Genomic DNA, 26,107 nt, shown 5'->3' on the forward strand with positions numbered 1-26,107 from the left:
TTTGGCTTTCCGTTCACTTTTCATTTGGTTTCAGGAGCGTGAGCGTCTGGAGCAGGAGAGGAGGAGGCAGCAGGAGCTGGAGAAACAACTGGAGAAGCAGCGAGAACTAGAAAGGCAGCGGGAGGAGGAGCGGCGCAAAGAGATTGAGAGGAGAGAGGTAGATTTTTTCTTTTATCTGCCTTTAATAACAAAGCTGTCCATCCCATACACAATCATACAGCAGATAATTTCCATGCTTTTTAGTCTAGAACTTACCTATCTGTGTTTGCGTGTGTGTCTTAGGCTGCAAAGCGGGAACTGGAGCGCCAGCGGCAGTTGGAATGGGAGCGTCAACGTCGGCAGGAGCTTCTGACTCAGAGGAATCGAGAGCAGGAGAGCATCGTGCTGCTCAAAGCCAGGAAAAAGACCCTGGAGTTTGAACTGGAGGCTCTGGTCAGACTTAGCGCGCGCACACACACACACACACACACACACACACACCACATGTGCATCAGACTTTTCCCTGTGCTATGTTTCTGTGCTGCCTTATGCCTCTACCTTCACTTAGTTTACCATACTGACCTGCATGTGATGCTGCAACTACAGAATGTAACACGTTATGCCCCATAATTCTGCAGAATGACAAGAAAAGCCAGCTGGAAGGCAAACTGAAGGACGTTCGCTTTCGTGTGTCGGCTCAGCGCAGGGAGGTGGAACAGACCAATCAGGACAGAGAAACACGCATTGCTGAAATCACGCTGCTGCAACAGCAGCTTCAAGTGAGCAGACACGCGGAGCATTGAACTACACAGTGTTTTGTCACAGTAAATATTAATATGTTGTAGACAGCCTAGTGTGATTTATTAGGAAATAAGTCTTAATTATTAGAACTTATTCTTTGAAACCCTTTTTTTCAGGATTCCCAGCAGTGGCTAGGGAGGCTGATTCCTGACAAACAGTTACTCAATGACCAACTCAAACAGGTTCAGCAGAACAGCTTGCACCGTGAGTAACACACGCACACACACACACACACACACACACACACACACACACACACACACACACACACACACACACGTCTTCAGTATTTATTTTTTAATTGGTCAAAGCACAAATCCATCTCTGTGACATGTACAGGTTACAGAATTCAGTTTAGATGGAAAAACCAGGAAGTATCTACAACGGTGGTCCCCAACCTTTTTATATCACACACTTCTGGCGACCCCAAAGAATTATATCTATAATTGTTTTTTGATCATGTTTGTTATACTGTGTAACAAATACAGAGTAGCCAGGATTAGTTTACAAGGTGACAGATATTTTTATACTATGCTTTTTTTCCTTCCTTTATCTCCCTGTTTCTCTTTCTTTTTTTCTTTATCCTGCATTTTATATGAGCCAGATTTATACTTGACAAATTGAAAGTATAGAACACAGATGTTTAAGGTTGCATATTGTGTTTTAATTTGAAAAAGAATCATTAAGAAAAATTAAAAATATACATTTGATCAATAATTATTTTTTAACACATTCCAGGCGACCCCATTTCAATTTCAGGCCACCCCACATGGTGTCATGACCCCAAGGCTGAAAAATGCTGCTCTACAAATTAATCCCGTCCTTTGTTGTGAAAAAAACTCACCTTGTTTAGGTTTGGTGGAAAAATAGGATTTTATTGATGCATGATGTACAAATGTTCTCACATGTGTAACAGGGCTTGGGGTTTGTTTAAATTGGCAAAAATTAGTTTTTATGTAGAATGTATTTTTATTAGATGAGTTTTTTCATCAGTGATATAAATATCCAACGTGCCAGTAATGAGAGAAGAACTTCCTACATTAGTGTATCTGTATCTATGCCATCACAGGAAGCCAATCTCTGGTGTGTCCTGACAATGCCATTGATCTTCACAAGTGCCTGAGTGAATTTTAAGACTGTATTTGTGTGTGTGTGTGTGTGTGTGTGTGTGTGTGTGTGTGTGTGTGTGTGTGTGTGTGTGTGCGTGTGTGTGTGTGCGTGTGCGTGTGTGCGTGTGTGTGTGTGTGTTTTCAGGTGACAGCCTGTCGTCCCTGCAGAAGGCCGTGGAGCAGAAGGAGACGAGCAGGCAGCAGCTCAGAGAGCAACTGGATGCTGTGGAGAGGGAGACGAGGGCCAAACTGCTGGAAATAGACTCCTTCAACACTCAGCTGAAGGTGATGCACAGGGATACATGAGAGCCACTGACTCTGCACCAAGTTCCACTGATAGATTGCTTACTGCTTATCAATTTCACGTCTGACACCTACAATTTTTAGCATCTGTTGTGTATCATCTTTAAACAACAAGCCACAGCCCAAATTGAATAAAAACCAACTACAATATCAATAAATGAAAATATAGAGCAGTTTATAGCTGAGATTATATTGAATATCAATCCAGGGCTACAGAAAATAAGGAGTGGTTACACTACTATAACAGTCAACACTCATTTTCCTGAATTGAAGACCAAAAACCCAATAAACTAAAGAAAAAGATTTGTTACCAAATTTCAAATAAATACAAAAAAAAATGATATAAAAATTAAAGAAAGTCAATCTTTTTGTAAAATTGAACCTCTGCTGTGACCCGAAAAATATTTTATGACCTCAGGGGGCAGCAGTTCTAACTCGTAGTAGGCAATGAAGCAGGGAAGAAGAGCTCTAATAAGGGACCTTTACTCTTCTTTAAACAGTGTACTAACATGCTCTGGTGACTGAAGTGAGCAAGTAAGTCACGGACAGTTAAAGGATCACAACTGTTTTTATTTTTTTTTGTAAACAAAAGAGTTTTACATTGACATATTTAACGTTTCCTGATTATTTTAAGCAACCAAAAGCAGCACAAATTGGCATTTTGGCCGAAAAAACTGCTAAATGATCAAAAAAGCAGGCTGAGTGCTTCACTCCAATAGAAAACAATTGGATGTTTACAGGCAGTGGGGCCGTGTGGCGTCATTAATCATGTGATTTCAAGATGACACTATGCAATGCATGCCCTAAGACGGTAAAGTAGTCCCATTTTTAAAAGTTAATTAAACGGAATGGTGCAAAATAATGCGTTTTGTTCTGCATAGATTTTCTAATAAGTACATTTCAATGAGAAAACCAGCGTCCTGCTCTGTAGCATTAGAGAGAAACAGACGAGCCGGAAAGCAGCGATGACAGAGCCGGATAAACTCAGAGCTAATCTAATAATTGTACTTGTGTGTTTAGATCAGTGCACAGAAAGCAGTGGTTTAGGGAGATTGTGACCTGAACTGTACTTCCATTATACTTCCTTCTCCCTCTGCCCTGAAATCATCTCATATCACACTTGCTGCTGTTTCCATGTTGCTGCTGTTTCTTTACTTCCCCGCTTTCTATCCTTTTCTGCATTCTGCTCATCGGCCTGTATTTTTTTTGCTTCCTCTTTTGTTCTGTGCTGGTTCCACATATTAAACCCTTCCTTTTATATTTTCTACCCCCACCCCATACAATGGCCTTTTGCTCCTTTTGCCCATGCCAGTGTCTGTGTGAGTTCTATGCCAACCACTGTGCCAGGATAGAGGCCCTTCGACACCAGCTTGACGACGAACATAGAGGGCGACAGGTAGATCACACTGCCACTGCTGGACTGGGGTGGTACTGCAGCTGGGAAAACCTCTGGTATATTAAAAAAAGCACCATCAAATTTAAAACCAAAGAGCAGTCTTTGCATTTGGATTGGATTTGGTTCACATGGCTGCTTTAAACAGCGCTCTCCCCCCTCAGACTAACCTGCAACCTCCACTTGTTGTTTTTAATTAATTTATTTACGAGCTAAGCGCTAACAAACCTGACTCGTGATAAGCCTGGTTTGTAGTGACACATACATGCTCTGTGCTGCCCCCGCCAGGCAGGTTAGATGTATTGCAGATGGTTGGAGGTTTTGCTGTTGCACTAATGCACTTACTCTGTTGTCCTTTTTCGGTCAAAGGCAGTGGTCTTGAACTCCAGTCCTGGAAAGCCACATTCCAGCAGGTTTTAGACGTACCCTCATCAAAGCGCATTGGCCCTCATTTATCAGCCGTTCGTACTTTCAGATCTGAGTGTATGACATGCGTTCGACCAGATTCACGCAAGCTTTGGTATTTATCACTTTTAATGTGAGCATACGCTATGATCAGATCTCATGTCAGGTCTGAGCTTGTTTACGCAAATCTGAGTGTGTGGATTTGTGGTGCAGAACAACAAATTGTGAATGAGTCTGAAAATGAAATATTAAACAAACCTCAGCTGTCATTTAAGCATAAGCAGACACACACTAAGAACAAATCAAAATGGATTATTACAACAAAATAAAATGAATTCAATTTTTAAAAAAAGCCCACATTATTACTGATACCACTGTTTTGGTTTTCCTCTCGGAATATTGTATAACCCCGCTTGTAAACATTGCTACCATCTGAGCAGGAACGCAGAGGTTCACCCAGTGCACACAATGGACTGCTTTGCTCTTTTTGAGGTCCTATTTTCTCCGTATAGCGCATCACTGGAGGCTGTACGGAGGAAACGGGACCTCTTTCATGCTTTTAAATGTAAAATGTTTTTAAACTTTTACAAATGTGCTTTGTTATTTAATCAGTAATGTGATGAATTCAAGATGAAGTCGGCTGAATGCATAAAAACAGACAAGGGACAATATTTAGTCATTTGTAAGGCTTTTTAAAGCATTTCGATCGTTCTTTTGATATTTAATGCCTAAAGCATGTAGACTGATGCAAATATAAACATCATATTTTCGTGTGTCTCTCCAAGATCTCTGTTGTGTAGTTGTTCTCAGCGCACACAGGGGGGCAGACGTCACCTGCTCAGTAGCTCATCCTCTTCCACAGAGTGTTTAAAATAGCTCCTTAAGTCCAGCACAAAAAAGCACATCTTTGTTGCTTCTTGCTCCACCTCAGATGTGAAGATGCCGATTTTCATCTTGGAAAAGTTTCTTTTCTTGTTTGACCTCAGTGGGCGGGGCCTCCGAAACAGGATGGCATAACAAGTTAATGACGATCAAACTCAGCTGTCGCATTTATCAAGACGCAATCTTTTGTACGCAGGGATTGGATACGAATGTTTTATGAATCACACATTGGTCTTGTCGTAAGACCAACTGAAATTTTTACCCGTTTTCACACAAGGTTGATAAATGAGGGCCAATGTGAGGCTTCTTGCACCACAGGAAACATCGAAAACATGCTGGACTTTGGGCCTCCAGGAAGGGAGTGTGAGACCCCTGGTCCAAGGCAGAGACCTACTCATGCTGTCTTTAGATTTAAAGCCTGAGTTGCCATGGTAACTGACTCACGATAGACATTTCTAAATGGAAAGTTAGTTTCCCCGGATCCCATTGTTAAGTATTCCAAAGGTTTTAGTTCAGCTGGTGCAAGATTTGCAACCTGTTGATGTGTTTGTGTCGGTTGTTTTTCCGATGAAGTACCGTAGTTTCCTCGTGCGTCGTACATTTGTCTGCATTCTCCGAGTTTGCTCGCGTTAGTTGTTTGGCTGAAACTCGGCCGCTGCCTTGTGTTGCTATAGTAACAGTGTGTTTTTATGGCACAGCTGGTTGTCATGACTCCATTGAACTCTTCCTCCCTTCCCTAGACAACCCAACTTCCTTATGTGTGTTTGTGTGTGTGCGTGCGTGTGCGTGTGTGTCTAACCCCAACTCCACAGACAAAGCTTCGCCCCTTCACCGTAACCACAAGGTGGTGTTTTGGGTCTGGATCCCTGCCAACCTAAAAGAAAAAAAAAACATTTTTCACATGTAATTAAACATAGCATCTATAGCTACGATGATTAAATGTTGTTCGTCCCACCTCTCTTACTACATGTTCTATCAACAATTCTCTCATTTTATTATTTTATTAACCACAGTGATGACTGAGATTCTTCAGTTTTAATTCTGTTGGTACTTTTCAAGTGTTGTTTCTGCTTCAACTGTAAGTTCTTGGTTTTCTAGATCAAGGGTTCTCAACCTTGGAGTCAGGACCCCATTTGGGTCCTGACACTGGGAGGTTGTCGCCAGATGTTGACGCCAGATGCCTTCAAGAAACTAAGAACATTTTTTGCCAAATTTTAGCCCATTTTAGCTTATTTTTTACCCTTTTTTTGCAACTACACTTAACATACCATATTTCATCACTTTTTGCTTATTTGAATGTATTTTTGCTACATTACTCCCATTTCTGCCACTTCTTCATCAAATGTCGATGCCTTTTCTGCACATTTTTCCACTTTCAAGATATTTTTTGCACTTATAAACCCTTTCCACCACTTTTCCCACCTAATGTCACATATGTTGACTAATATTGCCACTTTGAACCTCTTTTCACCATATTTCATGCTTATTTTTTGCCAATTTAACCACATTATTCACATTATTGGCCAGTTTAAACTAATTGTTCTTACTTTTTAATTACATTACTGACACTGTTAACCATTTTCACCACCTTTTCCACCATTTTTGGTCACTTTTAACCCATTAAGATTAAAAAAAGGATTTACATCTTTAAGATGACTATATACTATGGTGGAAATAACAATAAACTTTTTGGATAACAGTGGATATTATTCAGATAAATAAATAAATAAATAAATGTGGTTATCACAGATTCATAGAACAATGGGCCATCATTTTGTTCTCATGGATGGGCCCCAAAAGTTCTCCCCTTTATTCCACATCCATACAAAGATTAAACTAATCGTTCTGTTCATCAAAGAGGTCGCTGCTCATTACCTGTGTTGAAGGGGCGGAGCCTGTCTCAATCACCTGACTAACACAGATTTGCTGCAGCTTCTGCTGGTGTTGTTGTTGTGGTTGTTTGTCATTTATGGAAGCCCGTAGCAACCAGCTGTGAATTCCCACTTTTCCTCCTCATTGGTGTTCCTTCCTTTATCCATCGATGCTTTGCAGGAGCTACGGGAAATCCACAGCCGTCAGCAGAGGCAGAAGCAGAAAGAGCTGGAGGGTGAATCGCACAGAATCACACCAGCTCCCGCACACGTTCACATGCACGCTCCGAGTGAGAGGAAGTCTGCTGAGCTGCAGGACGGCAGGTGGGACGGTGAACGCGATACAAAACGGCAAACATCAGTGTTAAGATTATTTATGATATCTTACAGGTTGTCGTCGGACGAGGGCATCAACTGGAGGGACGAAATGCCAAGTTCTGCACCTAAAGCTCCAAGCCCGCCCTCTGTGTCGGCACCTCACGCTTGGCTAAACCGAGTGACTCAGGAAGAAGAGGAGAGGAAGAGGAGAGGGATGGAGGAGGATGGTGGGGTCAGGAAGGGAGCGGGAATAGTGGAAGACAAAGAGGACGAGAGCCGGAGCAAAAAGGACATGCAGGAGAAACTGAGCAAGTTGTTCAGCCAGCCGGCCGACCCCTGGTCCTCAACGGGTGGGTTGGATCAGCTAAACATGTCTGAAAACATAACTGACAATATATTCAGTAGTTGTGATACTGTTTTCTATATGAATTGTTCTTAAAGTAAAAAAAAACAATAATCATTTATTTATTTATAAATTTATTTATTTACACATTGAAGAAAAAAAACGACATAAATGGTGCAAGGAGGGAACAAAGCCCTTTCAATAAACGCATAAAAATGTAAATAAAGACTAACAAATAAACACTTATAATTTCAGGAGACAAAATGCACGATTAATCTTTAATAAATGAGGAAAAATAATATATAAACAAAGTAAACAAAAATCAATATCAAAAGACAATAAAAAAATTTGAACAAAATAATTTATAATTAAAAAAATACAAAATTAACATATATACATACACCCGTATACACATGCAAATACAAACATATATATTAGATTATAATCATGGTGTAAAAGCATAGAGTAAAGTGAGAAGGTAAACTATTCCAAAACAGAGGGCCTCTGGGTTATGTAAAATTGATGATGTGATGTACGGGCAAAGGTTAGATATAGAGAATCATTTTGTCAGTACTGTGTCTTGTACGGAACGATTGTATATTTGAAGTAAAGGTAACAAAAATTTGAAAAGTGACGGCAACATCTTAAACTTGTGTAAAAACAAACATGTCAGATAGATGTTTAGCTTGTGAATTAAAACAGTAACTCAACCCCAAAACCACTTTTTCCAGCCTAGATGCACATCAGCTAAAACCTCTGGGATTACTATAGTTACTTTTTAATTTGTAACTGGGAATATATTAAAAAGTTAAGTTTCTACTTTCAATCTGAGTGAAATACAATGTGTTTTGTGTCGCTGTCACCTTATGTAAAAAATAACTTGTGTTTGTATCGTGTCTGACTCTGTGTTGGTCGTAGGAGACAAAGCTCCTGTTCCCAGTCTGTTTGATCAGAAGGCGTCGGCCGGCAGTTTCGACCTCCCACAGCCGGTGAAGGTGGTCTACTACAGGGCTTTGTATCCGTTTGATGCTCGCAGCCACGATGAGATCAGCATCACACCGGGAGACATCATCATGGTATGTGTGTCTGTTTTTTACATTTAACACTGGAGCAGAGGCACAGGTTCATGTAAAAATAGATACAGTATATGTTGTTATTTAAATGTTTTTTTCCGGTGCGTATGTCTCTGCCCGTGTGTGACTGTGTAGGGAGTGTAATAACTCTGTTCTCTCCTCTGCTTTGCAAACTGAAGGTGAAGGGGGAGTGGGTAAGTTCTTTTCCCCTCGCCCAGTCTCGTACCTCCACCAATAACGAGCCACGGAGAATGCCGTCATTGGATCATCTCACGACATCTTTCTTTTTATTCATTCATTCATCAATTGAATGCTTTTTTTCTTCTTATATATTTTATAATTTTTTTTTATTGATGGTGTTTTTCATGGTTTTCAGTGTTAACGTGTCACTAAAAAAAAAAAATCTAATCGACCCATTTATTAACAAAACTCAGTCATATTATGATACTAATAAACAAAGTTATATTCCCATTTAAATTAGATAGGAAGAACAATAAAAAATCAATTAAATAGATACAATTTAAAAAAATGCATTTTAATTAAATGGTCAGGCACACATCATAAGCTGTAGTTTCAGTTTTAAGATTTTAATATATGATATATGAGGGTTGTGCATTGCCGTGAATCTGACGATACGATTCTTGATTTGCATGTCATGATATGATATATACCGATACTAAACAGTACTTTATACATTGCTTCGCAATATATTGCACTATCAATAATTACAAATTTTCACTTTTAGTGACTTTTAGTACAAAATGGTATTAAATACAATTTATATATATATATATATATATATATATATATATTTTTTTTTTTTTTAAACTTGTGAGAACAAGTAAATGGTAACTAACTGTAAGCACCAATATAAAAAACAAGTGGTATTTTTGAATCAAAAAAGTTTGACTTTTGCAACTAATTCTGATTCAGTTAAGTTCTTAAATTTTTGAAAAAATAGGTAACCACATACGTATATAAAAGTGCCCAGTATGTTTTATTAAAATTAATTGCGATCAACTTCCAAGCTAAAATGCATTAAGGAGTGAGGTAGTTTAACAAGGTCTGATGTGGTTCACTCACACCTCGTGACCAGGCGTTTACGTGCTTTGCATATGTTATTGCAATTAAATGTTTTTTTTTCATTAAATTTTTTTTTTAGATCGATACGATAATCGTACTATGAAATATTGCGATATATCACCAAATCGATTGTTTTCTTACACTCTTAATATGTAATGTAAAAGTTTTCACACTCAAGGTTCACTTTTATTTATCATCTTCCCATTAGAACCCATTTTTGCACTGGATGTCCTCGTCTTACTAAATGTGACATCACTGCTTTGTTTAGTCATAGATGTGTCATAGACACTCACCCACACACAGACACTAGTGTATGTTGTTTTTCAAGGCCAGCACTTAAACCCCGACCCTCCTTTGTTTTGATAGGTTGACGAGTCTCAGACAGGTGAGCCCGGTTGGCTGGGAGGCGAGCTTAGAGGTCGCACTGGTTGGTTCCCGGCCAATTACGCTGAGAGGATACCTGACAGCGAGGCACCAATCAGCCTCAGAGCTACAGTCTCGGCCACGCCCAACTCGGCTCAGCAGCCAATGTCGACGCCTCCTCCTGCGCCGGGACACACTTCCTGCTCCACGGCTTCTGCAAACAGTAACTGGGCTGACTTCAGCACTACGTACGTCTCCTATCACCACAGTGCATCACTTTCTAATAACCTTTTATTTTTCAACTTTAACTAAACATTTTTAGAATTGTCAATTATAAATGCTTTGCACCAAATGAAAAAAGGATCCATCCACGTGCTCTTCCTGATACACATGCTGTCTGATTGGTTACAGCTGGCCCTCTAATGCATCCAGCCAATCAGACAGTGAAGGATGGGACGCATGGCCAACATCTTCTACCAACCAGAATCCATCTCTGAGCGTTCCCTCGGCGCAATTGCGGCAGCGGTCCGCCTTCACCCCCGCCACCATGACAACGGGCTCCTCCCCGTCCCCCGTGTTAGGACAGGTAAGGACAAGAAGTCTGAAGTGAAAAAAGATTTTGGAAACCAAAACGTCATGACAATAAGTTGGGGGACCAAGAAACGTTCACATTCCCATGTGTTGTCTTTAGATTTGACAAGATAAGTGAATCTTTTAAGCAACCCCTGGTGGCTGATAGAGGTATAGCAGGGGGACTTTGAGCATTTAAAGCTTTATATCTTCAGATTTTAAAAATTTTAAAATATATCCCACAATTAAAATAAATGAATACACTGGAAGAGAGTCTTTCAAATTATTGCTGTTAACTCTTTTTATTACACATTTTTGGCACTCGATTAATAAAGATTTCTACAATTAGTACCGTAATTACCTGCATTAAAAAATAAAAACAAAAAGGATAAACCAAAGAAGTAAATAATAATAGTAACAATGATGGTAATAATAGGAATAATAGCAACAATAGTGTTAAACAAATAGTCAAGCAGAGCAATAGATATCGATACCCATGAAATTAAAAAGAGGAAGGGGTCACACAAAATTAGAAGGTACGCATATATATCTATATAGACAAACACATACCCATAGATATATGTATGTATACATAAAATTTACAAAATAAATTTACAATTTAAAAATTTAAATTTACAATTTAAAAATTTAAATTTACAAAAAGTTCAAGAACCACACCAGTTATAACGTACCAATGTGTGAAAATTTACAAAAGAATATGTACGATACACATAAATCAAAACATGTCATTACATTTCTACTATTCTTATGTTGCATTTTTTTAAAACAGATTTTTTTTTTAGGTTCTTCATTTTTAAATCTGCTGCTGTTCTGTTCAGGAGATAAGACAATACTAAATTAGTAAGTTAATTTAGTGTAACAGTTTAATTTACTGGTTTTTAGAACAATTTGTTCAGGAAAATGTATTTAAAAGGAAATCTAAAGTTCTATATTGTGGTTAGTTCCAGATGAAGTCATAGTAGCAGCAAATAGGTTTAAAATCTAAGATTGCACTGTGCTGGGTTTGTTCAATGAACACATGATGTGCTGTGATGTCTCACTATCAGGGAGAAAAGGTGGAGGGTCTCCAGGCCCAGGCTTTGTATCCATGGCGAGCCAAGAAAGACAACCACCTCAACTTTAACAAAAATGAGGTACAAATCCACGCAGTAATTAATTCTTCCATCACTGAAACTTTACGTTGTTGTTGGTTTGTATTGAGCTGTGCTGACGGTTGTCATGACTGCAGATCATAACGGTGTTGGAGCAGCAGGACATGTGGTGGCTGGGTGAACTGCAAACAGGACAGCGAGGCTGGTTCCCCAAAAGTTACGTGAAATTAATCTCAGCGTCCATGACGGCGCCGTCTGTAGCCATGCCACGGAGCAAGAACATCAGGTGGGGAAGACGGGACGAGCACACAGGGAGGCTCCAAGTTTCAAACTTTCTAAAAAAAATCTACTCTTTTGTGTTTTTTTTTGTTTTTTTTAGTGACACTGTAGTATCAGAAAGCCCCCCCAATGGAAAACGTCCCTCCCCATCACCAACCAAACCCATGGAGTCCATTGAAGGTAGTGACAGAGACAAACAGCAGCAGCATCTGAGCCCATCAGCTTGTTATTCACTTCTCTCACTCCTTCTCAGCAGAATACGTGGCCATGTACACGTACGAGAGCAGCGAACAGGGGGACCTGAGCTTCCAACAGGGGGACGTTGTCGTGGTAACCAGGAAAGAAGGCGATTGGTGGACAGGAATGGTCGGCGGGAAAACCGGAGTATTTCCCTCCAACTACGTCAAACCACGAGACGCAGCGGCTGAGGTGAGAGCTTCCCTCAAGCTGAGGAGCAATTTTTCAACCTTTGGGTTGTGACCCCATGTGGGTTTACCTGGAATTAAAATGGGATCACCTGAAATTTCTGTTAATTGATATAAAATATACTGATTAAATTATATATGTGTTCATTATTTTTAGTATTTAATTATTATTCTTTACTAGGGTTGGGCAAAGTTCGAATTTGAACAATTCTGGTTCTGATTCCTCGTTTCAGTTCTGATTTTCGATTACGATTTTTTTACGAGGCCGTCAATAAGCTTTACATGTTTTAAATGAGCTAGCTATTACTTTATGAACTTTACTAAGAATTTCTCACAGGGCTGTTTTCAACTAGTATATAAATAAGAATCTATGAATTTGAATATAAATATTTATTTTCCCGAGAGCTTTATTTTTAATCTTTATTTTATCTTCTTCGTTGGTGTTTGGCGGCTTCTTCTTCTGGTCGGCGGACTGGGTATCGAAAGTAGGAATCGAAATGTTGATTCCGGGAGAATTGAAAAGTTTCTCCTGGGACCAATCTATACTCGATAGTTGAAGCCCACCCCTATTCTTTACCACACACAATCTCAAACAAAAATATTCTATACTTTCACTTTCTCAAATATAAATCTAGCTCAAATAAAATACAGTAAAAAACCGTGACCTTATCTTTGTGTTTCTAGGCTCTTGGACCTGCAGGGAAAACTGGGAGTCTTGGGAAGAAACCAGGTGAGCCTTCAGTTTATCAGTGATTTTATTAGATGTTCTGTTCACATAAACCACTTTTAACACACACGTCCCATGTCTCCTCCTGTCCTCAGAGATTGCTCAGGTGATCGCCCCTTACAGCGCCACAGGAGCAGAACAGCTGACGTTAGCTCCTGGTCAGCTGATCCTCATCAGGAAGAAGAACCCCGGTGGCTGGTGGGAGGGAGAGCTCCAGGTACGACCACAAGCTCAGAGGGGATACACAAACACACTCAGCTGTTCCTCAATTGTTTTGAAGTAACCGAGTCCACTGATTGGTCTAGGCCCGAGGAAAGAAGCGTCAGATTGGCTGGTTTCCAGCCAATTACGTGAAGCTGCTCAGTCCCAGCACCAGCAAAACCACGCCCACAGAGCCCACTCCTCCCAAACTGACTCCAGTTTGCACAGGTAGATACATACACAATGACACACATATAGGACAACCTACGTCACGTTCTGGGCTGTAACCCGGATGCGCGGCCATATTGGAGGCACTGGGAGGTAAACATTGCGATGGATAAAAGTCCGAAACCACACAAATGTTCCTCAAAATGCATTATAGATGCAAAGGCATACAATGAAGGACATGATTCGCAGGAAAGGGCACGATATTTGGAAAAGTTACCGTTTATTGGTGGTGCAGATCCATAAGAGTCGGCTCCCTCGTCTTGGAACAATGACGACCCGGAGAGTCTTCTGTCTATTGCGTATTATGATCAACTACCTGGTTTTAACCCAAACCCAATCTGGGTCAACCTTTTGATAAGTTCAGACCTTTTATCTGGAATACAATGAGAAATGCAGCACATCTTAGCTCTACATTTTAACAACTGTGTTGCTACTGTAGCAGGCTATTAAATGTGATTATATTAAGTAAATAATGCCACATGCAGTAGCTTGATATGAATTATCTTATTATCATTGCACTAGAAAATTAGTTAGGAGCCGCTGCTATCAACCATTCACTCACTTACCTGACAAGAAATGTTCCGAACATATTCGGATGTTGTCCAGATTTTTGCCTCGTAGATCCTGGTTTAGCTTCACTAACAACAAGCACCTCCTTTCCTTTGATAACTTTTGACATTGTTCTCCCTGATTTGTTATAACTTTTGGCAGTCTATAAAACTTTAAATGTTTTTTGCGGACTGACCGATACAGCCAAAAACACGGCAATAATTCTTTCGACGTTCGAGATCTGCACTTTGTTTACCTGTTAAGTACCTCCAATATGGCGACTTACGGTTTGATGACGCACCGTGAAAACCCTCTATTAGCTGTACCCTGGCATTAGCAGTACCCTAGCATTACTTAGTAATAGCATTAACCTAGCATTAACATTGGCATTAGCTAGAAATAGCATTATATCCGCATTATATTAGCAGTAGCATTAGCCTAGCAATACTATTAGCCTAGCACTAGCATTCGCCTTGATTTAGCATTATCCTAGCAATAGCATTCTGAAATCCTGAAAAAAAGGGTTTCAAAGAACAATTTCTAATAATTAAGCTTACAGTAATTCAACTTTCTCAACCAAAAAGTCTCCAGGATGGACAATGACACGTGTTTGAAACTTTAAATTCAAAACCATGCCCCTGTTTTATTCTGAGATGGTTGGCATTATCCATGCGATGTTGTGTTCCTGTGATCTTTCCTCAGCTCTGTGTCAGGTGATCGGTATGTACGACTACGTGGCTCAGAACGACGACGAGCTGGCCTTCCAGAAGGGTCAGGTGATCACTGTGATCAACAAAGACGACTGTGATTGGTGGAAAGGAGAGCTCAACGGGAGAGAGGGTCTGTTTCCTAGCAACTACGTCAAGCTGACCACGGACACCGACCCGAGCACGCAGTGTGAGTACAATTTAACACATGTTGCACAACATGTACACAATGCACACAGCCAACACTAACATTCAGGTTGTTTGTAAACTTACACACGTCGGCACATTTTCTCTCTCTCTCACCCACACACACATACACACACACACACACATAGTCAGGCGTGGAGCTGCTGTCCCTCTCTCAGGCTGGTTTGACCTTTCACCTTTAACCCCTCACACTCCTTTGGGCCCTCTTTCATTTCCTCCCCGTCACACACCACCTCCCCGTGGTGTTCAGGTGTGTTTGGGCTTTTGCAAAAGCATGCGCGTATGTTTGTTTGTGTTTGCATGTGTTATTGTACGCGTCTCTTTTTTTCTTCCAGCATGTGTCGCCTCAGGGTGATTGATCCTCATAGACCTAGAGTTTCTAGAGCAGAGTGCAGAAATTGTAGATTCGTTGATCAGATTAGGGAAAACAAAAGTGATAGATTAAAAGGGATACTCAACCCAAGTTACACAGCAACTGAAACACAAAGATTATCTCTGTAACCTTCACTAAAAACACTTTAAAGGCAGGATAAAGGCATCCAATGGTTGCCATGGTTGCGTAGACTTCCCTGCATCCATGGATTTCTTCCCCATAAGTTCCTGGTCTACTTAGGAATAATGTAGTAAACATCCAAGGAATTTGATGACACCTAACTAAACACAAAAACATCAAGTTGTAATATTATTTCACCATAGACTTTCTATGAGAGCGTAAATATAAAGAGTTAAATTATTGTTAATTGATAAAGAATAGCGTTGAAGCCTTCAATGTTAAAGGGATCCTCCACTGTTTTTACAAATGTGGCCTAAAACATTTGAAATGTCCTTATTAGAAGATCTATGCTTAACAAAACACATTATTTTGCACCATATTTGTTTCATTATTTTTAAAAAATGGGAATACTTTACTGTTTTACATCTTGAAATCACATGATTGATGGTATAAAAAGGACCCACTACCCATTGTTTTCTTTTGTAGTGAAGCATTCAATCTGATTTTTAGGTCATTTAGCAGCTTTTTCAGTCAAAATTACAGTTTGTGCTGCTTTTGGTTTCTCTAAATATTCAGGAAACATTAAAGATGCAGTTTTAAACCTCTTTTGTAAGAGAATAAAACAGTTGTGACTGGAGAAAATCTGTGACCACATGGTGCGAAAGTTCTAACTCTGTGGTTTGGTAGTAGACAATGAAGCAGATAAGAAGAGCTCTCCTTAGGGGCCTTTACTCTCCCTTAACCAGTGCGCTGACATGCTCTGGTAGTAATAACAGACTTCTAATAAGTACATTTTTAAGGTTTAAGGCCACATTTGTAAAAACAGGAGCAAAATATATTGATTTGTTGGGTTTAGTTTGTTTTTTGATAAAAATTTTCATCCATGAGATTTCTTCAGATCTTAATTTAGTCGCTGGGACTCTTCTGTTATTGTGTAACTCTGGATCTCTGGGCTTTGCTTTGTGTGGGTTCCTTCACAGCATCACTGGCTGCCTGCTCTAGATCCTCCATTTCTTACCAGTTTAGGCCACACCTCCACCACACTCTCTGCCTCACTGCATGCTCCACCCACCCAGCACCCAACTGGTGGTGGTTGTTGTTGTTGTTGTTTTGTTTAGTTGTTTTTGTTGATGTTGTTGTTGTTGTTGTCCTCTCTCTAGGATCATATCATTACCCAGAACCCCCCTCTCCTCAAAGCCCTCAAAGAGACCCACTAGGCCACGCCCACTAGGCCATTCAACAAATGGGACAACAGCAAGAGGTCACATGACCCGGGGGAAGGCGACTCTCCAGCTGAGAGGCAGACAGACACACAGACAGGCAGACAGGCTGTAACGTTAAATGCTCTGTGTGGTGCTGGGCTCTGACTGGACTTAAAAAACAGTAGTCAGGACTCCTCCTTTTCCTCGCTCCCCTTCTTTCCTCCCTCTCTCAGTCTGGGCCTGATATTAGGAAAAAGGAATCAATTAAAGGAGACGATTGAGCGTTTTTTTGGACTGATCCACCGGCTTTTGACTGTGCACACCAGTCCACACACACATGCACACACACACACACACACACACACACAGCTCGGTGCTGGCGTGGTAAAGTGGATAGTGGGTCGTTTTGTGGCCTTCTGGGAGATGCTCAGCTCCTCCCCCTCTCAGCTCTCTGCTAACGCTTCTTCTGATTTCACCTCTAGTTTTTAATCGTAACCTCATTGGTGCGGCTGCTTCATTCACCTGTCAGTCAAATGGGCTGGCCCCGCCCCCTCACTAACCCCTACCCCCTCCCACAGCTTCACAGAAAGACCCACTATCTGCTGGAGGACATGACTCAGTGTTTCACTCTCCCCTCCATGATGCCAAAGACACACCTCCACTTCCTCCTCCTTCTCTATCTCCTCCTCCTCCTTCTCTGTCTCTATCTCTATCTCTATCTCTACCTTCTCCTCCTCCTCCTTCTTCTTCTTCTTTTCCTCTTTTCCTCCTTTTCTTTCTTTTCTAAAGGAGACACAGGAGAGGAGGGCGACACTGAGACGCCTCCCGCTTTCCCATCAACCTTTGATTCGCTCCCCCCACGCAGGGAGTGAGAGGGAAAAGCACACCACCTAACTACTACTACTACTACACACACACACGCACACACGATGGTACAGATTTATTTTTATTTTTAATTTCACACAGATATCTGATGTTTTTCATCCAGTGTAGTTTATCATCATGAGTATGTATTGACTAATATGTTTGTTTATTGTTTACACAATTGTTTTTGTGTTGTCTGTTGCTATGGTGACGATGTGTTAGAGTTTAATGACGGATACTGCACAGAATTATGTGCAATAACTTTACGGGGTGGAAGGATTTTGTGGAGAAACATTTAAGACTTTTTATTTTTTTCAAAGCTCTAAAGGTGTTTTAGAGTCAAAGTAACTTCAAAATAAAGTTAAAGTAATTAATTTAACATCAAAACAAACAATTGTTTGGTGGACCTTAGGTGTATTTATCAGAGTTTACATACATTGTCAAGTATCATGGATCAAATAAACATTTCAGTAACAGGGACCAGTTTGGATAAATAATGATATAAAAGATTAAGAATAAATCCAAACTTCAAGAATTGAGGAGGTAAATATTTGTTTTAGGTCATGATACAGTTTAGAGAAAAGACTTTTAAGGTTTAGGGAAGTCAACATTTATATAGAAGTTGGCATAAGCGAAAAGTATTAATGAAAAAACTAAATGTAAAAATGTCGCAAAGAGTTTAAAGAAACTGAAAGTTGAACCTAAATGTCAAATTTAGAAAGTTTTAATTTAATGTAAAAAAAAAAAAGGTGAACCATTACTAAAATAATAATACAAATACTTTGAGATCATTTTTAAGAAAATAACATTTTCTTAAAAATTCAAATAATTAAAAATAATAATAATAATAATGCAGATTATTAAGAAACATACTCCTATGCAGTAATTGTTTATGAGTCACTTTGATAATTAAAAAAGATTTTTAAAAATGTGTATAAACCAGAGTTGTAACTTAGCAATACAAACTCTAGATCTTGGTGCTTAGTGTATACCCCCTTGTTTGTTACCTTAGCAACAGATCCAGATAATTTTGGGTTTTTTTATATGAAAGAGTTTCTGCTCATCCTGAATAAAAAAGGTCATTTTAACTCAGAAAATCAAATCAAGTTTTGTTCAAAAGTTTATATTTGGAGAAAATTCCAAAATGTTAAGTTCAAATCACATTTAAAGAAAGTATAAAGTACAGGGGCCCTTTTTTATCATTAGTGTTAATTATGAACTATATATGAGTTTGATAAATGAATGAGAAGAAATAAGATCAGATTTGCATCAGCTTATAATACATGCTTTGTAATTGTGTTTTTACTATTTACTTGTTTCATAGAATCCTTTGGATTTACCAAAATAAAAGCACAAAAATCGGTCTCTAGTTGAAATCCTTCCACCGTGTGAGCAAAGCACGTCTTTGCGTCCTCGTGAGTGAACAGCTTGTGTGCTGATCTTTACATAACAAAGAGATGGTTAGTTACCATAGCAACAGACACATATTATTCTGGGTTGCCATATTAGATTGTTGCGTTTATTCTGACAGTATTGGGATTTAAATGTTTACCCTTAATCAGAAACTAAATGAGCCTGTTATGGTTCAGCCAATAGGAAGGAATGTGTTGTAGCGGATCCTGATTGGCTCCTCAGTGTGTCAGTATTACAAACTATAAAAGGATCCATGAGTCCAAATCATGGGAGGGGAGTATGTTTAGCTTTTTATTCACATTAGTATGAAATTACGTGGGTTTTAAAGCTGCAAAGTTGACGCGCAATTTTTTTAAATGTGATTTTTATTTTTATTTTTATTTTTTTTTGCCTTTGTTAAAGTAAAGCTCTGGTTAGGCCCTAAAAATGAACGCCTGTAAGATCTATTTACTGTGATGTTAAACGCTTTGTGTGGATTTCAAAAGTAACTGATTAACGCCAAGCCAAATGTACCCACAAATGCACTTGTTCTACAGTGCGTGCACGGTTAGAGGAATGAACGATTGCTGAGCAGGCACACACACACACACACACACACACACAGACGTGGGAGAGGATACTTGAATGAATGAGTGAATGAGCTGTACAGATTATAGCTTAGCGTTTATTTTGTTTTTTTGTTTAGTTTTTTTCTTTTTTTTTAATGAACCAAGGTTTTTATTGGTGGAGATGAAGCGGTGAATCTGATTGGTCCTGATTATTAAATGCTCTGAGACAGACCAACTCGGCTCGTCTCGTTTCTCTCTCATTCACACAATCTTAGAACTTTATATAACTTTAAATCTGGTCACTATTAACGCACCTTTCTGCCCTCTAGTGGACTAAAAGTAAAGTGCACTTACATACCTTGAGATTCAGACATTTTCAGCATCTAAATGTCAGAGTTTTTAATTACATACATGCCCAATGTTATGTGCTATAATTTTATAAATACAGATAAAGTATTCGTGCAAAAATGAGTTACGGCAACTGGCAGTGACGAATTGTGGGGCCCCCAAAAGTAACACAAAATGACACAAAAACACACAAAATAAAAAATGCACAAGAGGACTATGGAAATACCATAAAAATATGTAATAAAAACAAACGACAAAAAAAAAAAAAAACACAAAATAAGAGATAAACTAAATGGCAAAAAAAAAACACACACAAAACAACTCCCCAAAAAACGACAATGATAATATTCAGACTGGTTAGAATCTAAATGTTTATTTTTGAGCCTTGGATCAATCACATTTTGTTGTCTATCTTTGAGTTACTCGTTGAGTTTAACAAAAATAAGACAATAAACACAATTTAAAACCGTACACAAAGAATTTAAAAGTCAGTTGGACAAAAACTCAGGAAAAGCCATCATAATATAATACACAAGTTAAAAATCAATGGTCACAGTATGTCGTCTAAAAGTTTTATTTACATTTGATGTAAAGAAAGTCCAAATTACTGTTGATTTTTACATCAAACCTTCAAAGTGTTCTTATTGTTTTTAATCGTTTTAAAATAACATTTAGTCTTGAATAGGACATTACTTTCACATTCTGTACAAATGATGTGGAATTTATAATACAATTTATTATATTATACTCATTGTCAAAAAGATAAAGTCACCCTTGTGCCAGAAGTTTTTCTAAAACTTTGAAATAAAAATATTCAAAATGATCCCGTTTAAAATATGAACAACTAATGATAATAATAATAAAAATAATTGTAGTGCATCAAAGCAAAGATCCTAAAAATACAAAAATGTAATTTAGTATGAAATTGTTGGTGTCAGAATACAGTTTGTTGTTAAAAAAAGTTAGTTTAACTCAATAATAATGTGTTTTATTCATAGAACCTTTATCAAACAAAGTTATGTTATATTCTATATCTGTTGTTGTTTGAATTACACCACATAAGAATAGAAAGGTCTAAAATCCAGGCTTTGCTTTTTACTTTTGTGTTAGTCGCACATTTTTGACTAAACAGTAACGACCTGAACTAAAACACTCTGATGTGACGAGTTGTAAATTCATTTGAAACACTGGAAACATTTGAGCCCCTCCCTCTGTCTCTCCACACGTTACCTCAGGTATGTACAGTACTCGTACTTCAGTTTATGTTGACCTGTTTGTGGTGTCTGTCTGACGTCTCTCGTGTGTTTATGTGTGTGTGTTTTCAGGGTGTGCCGACCTCCACCTGCTGGACATGCTGAGCCCGATGGAGAGGAAGAGACAAGGATACATCCACGAGCTGATCGTCACCGAGGAGAACTACGTCAACGACCTTCAGCTCGTCACAGAGGTCAGCACGTGCTCTGGACGAAAGCGTTAAACTGTGAACATTCTACACCGTGGTTTGTTTAGAAACACATGCTTTGGAAGAACTGAAAGTTGAGATTCAAGTCTCAATATCAGCATCAATCTGATGATTTATACAGGAAAGTAAAAGGGTTGTTTCCTGTCAGTTTTGTATATTTAAGTAATTTCGTGTTTGTCATGTTATATATTTCCCAATTTTTTTGTTTTTGTGTATTTTAAGTGTACTTGTGTGTAGTTTTGCTCTCATATGGTGTGTTTTTGTTGTGGTTTTGTGTATTTTTAGTCGAGTTGTGTGAACGAATTTTTGCTCTCATTTTGTTTGTTATAAGTTATTTTGTATATTTTTCAGATTTTTCTCTCATTTTCGGTGTTTTTGTTGCGGTTTTGTGTCTTTTAGTGTAATTCTGTGTATTTTTTGCTCTAATTTTGTTTGTTCTAAGTTATTTTGTGTAATTTTGTATATTTTTCTCTCATTTTCTGTGTTATAAGTTATTGTGTGTATTTTTCTGTAATTCTATGTGTCTCTTTTGGGGGGCCGCACAAAATCAAGGGCCATATGTGGCCGCCGGACCACCAGTTGCCCATGTCTGTTTATGTTACACAGATGTATTTTTATTTATTTTTTTATACGTTTTCTTTTTCCTAAAATAAGAGTGTTCATAATTGAGAAAATGCTTCTGTTTGTTGTTTTTATTTATAATTTATAATTCTTAACATTTTCTTTAATTTTATTTCCAATGTGAAATATATATATATTTATTTTTTATTTTTTCCTGTGACTGTGATGATTTTGATTGTTGCAACAATTCAATGAATCATTTATCATTTAAAATTGTTTATCATTTCTCTGTGTGTGCGCACGTGCACGCAGACCTTCCACAAACCTCTGCTGGAGTGCGAGCTGCTGACGGAGAAGGAAGTTGCCATGATCTTCGTCAACTGGAAGGAGCTGATCATGTGCAACATCAAACTGCTCAAGTAAACACCTCAGAGCTCGCTTGTGCATATGGAAAAGTCTCACTGCAGCTGTCAACCTGTTGTTGTTTATTTGTTTTTCCCTCTGCAGGGCTCTGAGGGTGAGGAAGAAGATGTCTGGTGATCGGATGCCGGTAAAGATGATCGGCGACATCCTGACCAATCAGCTGCCTCACATGCAGCCGTACATCAGGTTAAAACTGTCACACGAGCTTCACGGTCACTGAAAGTCGATTTGCTCTTGATAACGTTTTTTTTTTCCCTCCAGGTTCTGTTCATGTCAGCTGAATGGAGCGACGCTGATTCAGCAGAAAACAGACGACAACCCAGAGATCAAAGACTTCCTCAAGGTATTAAGATGGTGTATTACAAACATGGAGTTTCTCATTTCTGTTGATGCAAAATCTTTTGTTTTGAAAAGTCTCTTGGCTCCACTTTATATCCTGACAGACGACTTTAAACTGTGTGATCTGTTTTGTGTGCTGACTCAGCGGTTAGCCATGGACCCACGGTGTAAAGGCATGCCTCTGTCCAGTTTCCTGCTCAAACCCATGCAGAGAGTCACACGCTACCCTCTCATCATTAAAAACGTACGTATCACACTCACACAAAATCTCACATGAGAAAGCTCCTCCATGTTTTCTCACCATCCGCTGTGTGCGGATCGTTTCGCAGATATTGGAAAACACTCCGGAGTCGCATCCCGACCACAGCCACCTGAAAGCTGCCCTGGAGAAGGCTGAAGAACTCTGCTCACAGGTAAACAAACCATTGTTACTCTGTTAGTTTGGGTTTTTTTTGTCTTGAACCCACCTATTATCTTGGGGTCAATTTGACCCCATTCAATGTTTATAATTCAAAAATAGTAATAGTTGACTATCATTTTTGTTTTTTGCTTCATATTTCATGACTTTTTCTAATTTGATGGGTACAATTGATTAAGCATAAAATTATCATTATGATATTTTTTCGATGTGCTGTACTCATATAGCACTCATTGGTGTTCCTCTGGGGCAGGACATTGGTAGTTCATGCAAACTAAAGGAGGAGCAAACATATAAAAGCTTGCATGGCAGCCCTCTATCCAAATCAGTCCTCATTGTACTGTCTATTGCAATCTGCATCCTCACTCACTCTCTTGAAAATGTCCACTAGGAAAAGGTTTACTGTTAATGAGGTTTTGGAACAGCTCTTTCACAGTAAAAGTGACGTACAGGAGAATGTGTCTCAGACAGAGGATTGTGTTGAGAAGGACCCTGATTTTTCTCATCTGAAGTAGTAAATAAAGTTGTTTATGAGAGGCGGGGTGATCACCAATAATAATTATTATGGTTCATTCTGTGAAAGTCATAAATGTGCACCCCAAATTAGAATATATTTGAACGAAAGATTTTCAAGATACACTAACTCTAAAACTGAAAGTTTGACCTGATGGTGGTGCTGCAGGAATGGTCATATCATCACCACAACCAATAGGATTCAGACTCTTGTGGTCATTAATGTTGTCAGTAAGTTTGATGACAGCTATTCAAGATAAGTTCATTCTAATTTAAAAGTTTGTCCTGATGGTGGTGTTAGAGAACAGATCATGGCTTTTTTCTGGAGGCAAAAATCCCTGGGGTCAGATTCACCCCAAGGTTCAAATGTGTTACAAGGTCCAGGTTTCTGCTGAGCGTGCTGTTTGTGTGTTGGCAGGTGAACGAGGGCGTCCGGGAGAAAGAGAACTCGGATCGTCTGGAGTGGATTCAGGCCCACGTTCAGTGCGAGGGTCTGTCTGAGGTACCCAACAAACTCAGTCCTGCAGGTTTCAGACTAGAATCCTATGGAGAAAGTCTGATATTAGGCCTTGCTTCACAAACAGTAATCCTCTGTCGTTTGTCTTCCAGCAACTGGTTTTTAACTCGGTCACCAACTGTCTGGGTCCCAGGAAGTTCCTCCACAGTGGGAAACTTTTCAAAGCCAAGAGCAGCAAAGAGCTTTTTGGCTTCCTGTTCAATGACTTCCTGTTACTCACGCAGGTCAGTGAGGGTTCATTACATCTGAAGCTCCGTCACTTGTTCCATTTTAAACGTGTTCTTACTTCCTGTGTGTGTTTCTGACAGGTGACCAAACCTTTGGGCTCGTCAGGCTCGGACAAAGTGTTCTCCTCCAAAACACACCTGCAATACCGCATGTACAAAACGGTATGCACACACACACACACACACACACACACACACACACACACACACACACACACACCATCACAACCTAACAATATTGTCTGTGTAAAGGTGAAGATCCTCTAGTTATACTTAAAAAATTTTAAGCATAAAAAGAACATCTAAAGAATGTTGTCCTCTCACTGTCTGGAACAGTTTTTTCCTTTCTTTACAACTTATGTCTATCTACCTTTTAATTGGAGCTTTACATTTTATTTTATTTTTTTTGACATACATTTTTATTAAATTATTTTTTGTTATTTATTATTTTGTTTCTTTTTTTGTTTAGTTTTTGCCACATACAACACAAAGACAGACAATTACAGAAAAAAGGAAAAAAAATACGGTGATTAGATTTTCCGTTCTGAGAAACATATTAAAAAACACAAAAAAAAGGGGTTTTCATTTTCATTTTAAGATTAAGATTTAAATCCAAGGTATTTTTCTTTATTAGTGTCGAGAAGAGATAAACAAAACTTTTTTTTAAATATTATTAAAATTTTCTGTTTCTAAACAAAAAAACAACACAAAAAAAAATGTTTTTTTTTATATTGTACAAACGAAAATGGCCGTTTTCAAAGTAAGAGCGCGTGTGAGGACGGGGCTGTGTTTTCCTCGCCCACCATAAAATGTCTTTGCCACCTTTATTCTGACGTGATTTTTGACATGAAAAAACAAGATTTACCGTAACATCTGCAGAAATCACCACGCAAATCACACTGAAGAGGTTGGTCTGCAATTACATCTACATTCCTGAGACATTCTTTTATTGTTTCGAATAATAACGTAGTGCGTAATGATCCATGTTCATCAACCTTTCCATTTCTTTCTCCTTGACGGCAGCGGCCTCGCACGCGCTCTTACTTTGAAAACAGCAACTTCCTGTCGCGCAATATGGAAATAACAGGCCCTTTTTTTGTTTCTGTTTTCTAATATTTCTTTTTTGTTTTTGTTTTTGGAAACAGAAAATTAAAATTAATCAGTTTTCAAAGCTTGGTTTATCCCTTCTTTACCGTGATATAGAAAAAAATCTTGAATTTCAACCTTGATTTTTGAATTTTAAAATTCAAATCCAGTATTTTTTTTGTTTTATAATAAAATAATTTGTGTTCCTTGTTGCTTGCAGCCGATCTTCCTGAACGAAGTATTGGTGAAGCTGCCGACGGACCCGTCAGGAGACGAGCCGCTGTTCCACATCTCACACATAGACCGCGTTTACACGCTACGAGCAGAGAGCATCAACGAGAGGTAACGCATCACAGCAGCAGCAGCACTCAGAAAGGAACGCCATGGAGAGGTTTCTCATGTGTCCGTGTGTGTGTGTGTGTTTTGCAGGACAGCGTGGGTTCAGAAGATCAAAGCTGCTTCTGAGCTTTTTATTGAGACGGAGAAGAAGAAGAGGGAGAAAGCATATCTTGGTACTTGATCTGGAAATCCTCACTCCTTTTTCCTCTTTGTTTTAAATAAATCCCTTTTCCTGGTAAAATAAAGGATATTAACGTGAAATCTGTCTAACCTTTGTGTGTGTGTCAGTGCGCTCACAGAGGGCGACAGGCATCGGCCGACTAATGGTCAACATCGTGGAGGGAATTGAGCTCAAACCTTGTCGCTCTCACGGTACAAAGCTCTTTTTTTTTTTAAATTTTTGTCCTGAAACTACTACTATTAAAA

At 38.9% G+C, this 26,107-nt stretch overlaps 1 protein-coding gene across 7 annotated transcripts in view; it reads left to right on the top strand.

Moving 5' to 3' along the window:
• The window catches only part of itsn1 (intersectin 1 (SH3 domain protein)), a 43,690-nt gene that overhangs the window by 14,395 nt on the left and 3,188 nt on the right, over positions 1 to 26,107 (top strand). The window contains exons 13-44 of one of the 7 annotated variants that reach the window (XM_028467818.1): positions 35 to 157; positions 283 to 432; positions 618 to 758; positions 897 to 984; positions 2,035 to 2,174; positions 3,505 to 3,588; positions 6,925 to 7,067; positions 7,134 to 7,411; positions 8,323 to 8,480; positions 8,657 to 8,671; positions 9,927 to 10,171; positions 10,335 to 10,509; positions 11,561 to 11,647; positions 11,743 to 11,891; positions 11,985 to 12,064; positions 12,138 to 12,313; positions 12,994 to 13,039; positions 13,132 to 13,253; positions 13,342 to 13,465; positions 14,717 to 14,911; positions 21,122 to 21,243; positions 22,132 to 22,238; positions 22,327 to 22,428; positions 22,504 to 22,585; positions 22,727 to 22,825; positions 22,911 to 22,994; positions 23,931 to 24,014; positions 24,122 to 24,253; positions 24,338 to 24,418; positions 25,563 to 25,684; positions 25,772 to 25,854; positions 25,970 to 26,053. In XM_028467818.1, coding sequence (XP_028323619.1) covers positions 35 to 157; positions 283 to 432; positions 618 to 758; positions 897 to 984; positions 2,035 to 2,174; positions 3,505 to 3,588; positions 6,925 to 7,067; positions 7,134 to 7,411; positions 8,323 to 8,480; positions 8,657 to 8,671; positions 9,927 to 10,171; positions 10,335 to 10,509; positions 11,561 to 11,647; positions 11,743 to 11,891; positions 11,985 to 12,064; positions 12,138 to 12,313; positions 12,994 to 13,039; positions 13,132 to 13,253; positions 13,342 to 13,465; positions 14,717 to 14,911; positions 21,122 to 21,243; positions 22,132 to 22,238; positions 22,327 to 22,428; positions 22,504 to 22,585; positions 22,727 to 22,825; positions 22,911 to 22,994; positions 23,931 to 24,014; positions 24,122 to 24,253; positions 24,338 to 24,418; positions 25,563 to 25,684; positions 25,772 to 25,854; positions 25,970 to 26,053 — 3,901 coding nt within the window. The remainder of the gene's footprint in view (positions 1 to 34; positions 158 to 282; positions 433 to 617; positions 759 to 896; positions 985 to 2,034; positions 2,175 to 3,504; positions 3,589 to 6,924; positions 7,068 to 7,133; positions 7,412 to 8,322; positions 8,481 to 8,656; positions 8,672 to 9,926; positions 10,172 to 10,334; positions 10,510 to 11,560; positions 11,648 to 11,742; positions 11,892 to 11,984; positions 12,065 to 12,137; positions 12,314 to 12,993; positions 13,040 to 13,131; positions 13,254 to 13,341; positions 13,466 to 14,716; positions 14,912 to 21,121; positions 21,244 to 22,131; positions 22,239 to 22,326; positions 22,429 to 22,503; positions 22,586 to 22,726; positions 22,826 to 22,910; positions 22,995 to 23,930; positions 24,015 to 24,121; positions 24,254 to 24,337; positions 24,419 to 25,562; positions 25,685 to 25,771; positions 25,855 to 25,969; positions 26,054 to 26,107) is intronic. The other 6 variants (XM_028467819.1, XM_028467824.1, XM_028467820.1 and 3 more) reach the window with 6 other exon arrangements.

Source organism: Gouania willdenowi, chromosome 15 (assembly GCF_900634775.1).
Source record: "Gouania willdenowi chromosome 15, fGouWil2.1, whole genome shotgun sequence".
NCBI classification, from domain to species: Eukaryota; Metazoa; Chordata; class Actinopteri; order Blenniiformes; family Gobiesocidae; genus Gouania; species Gouania willdenowi.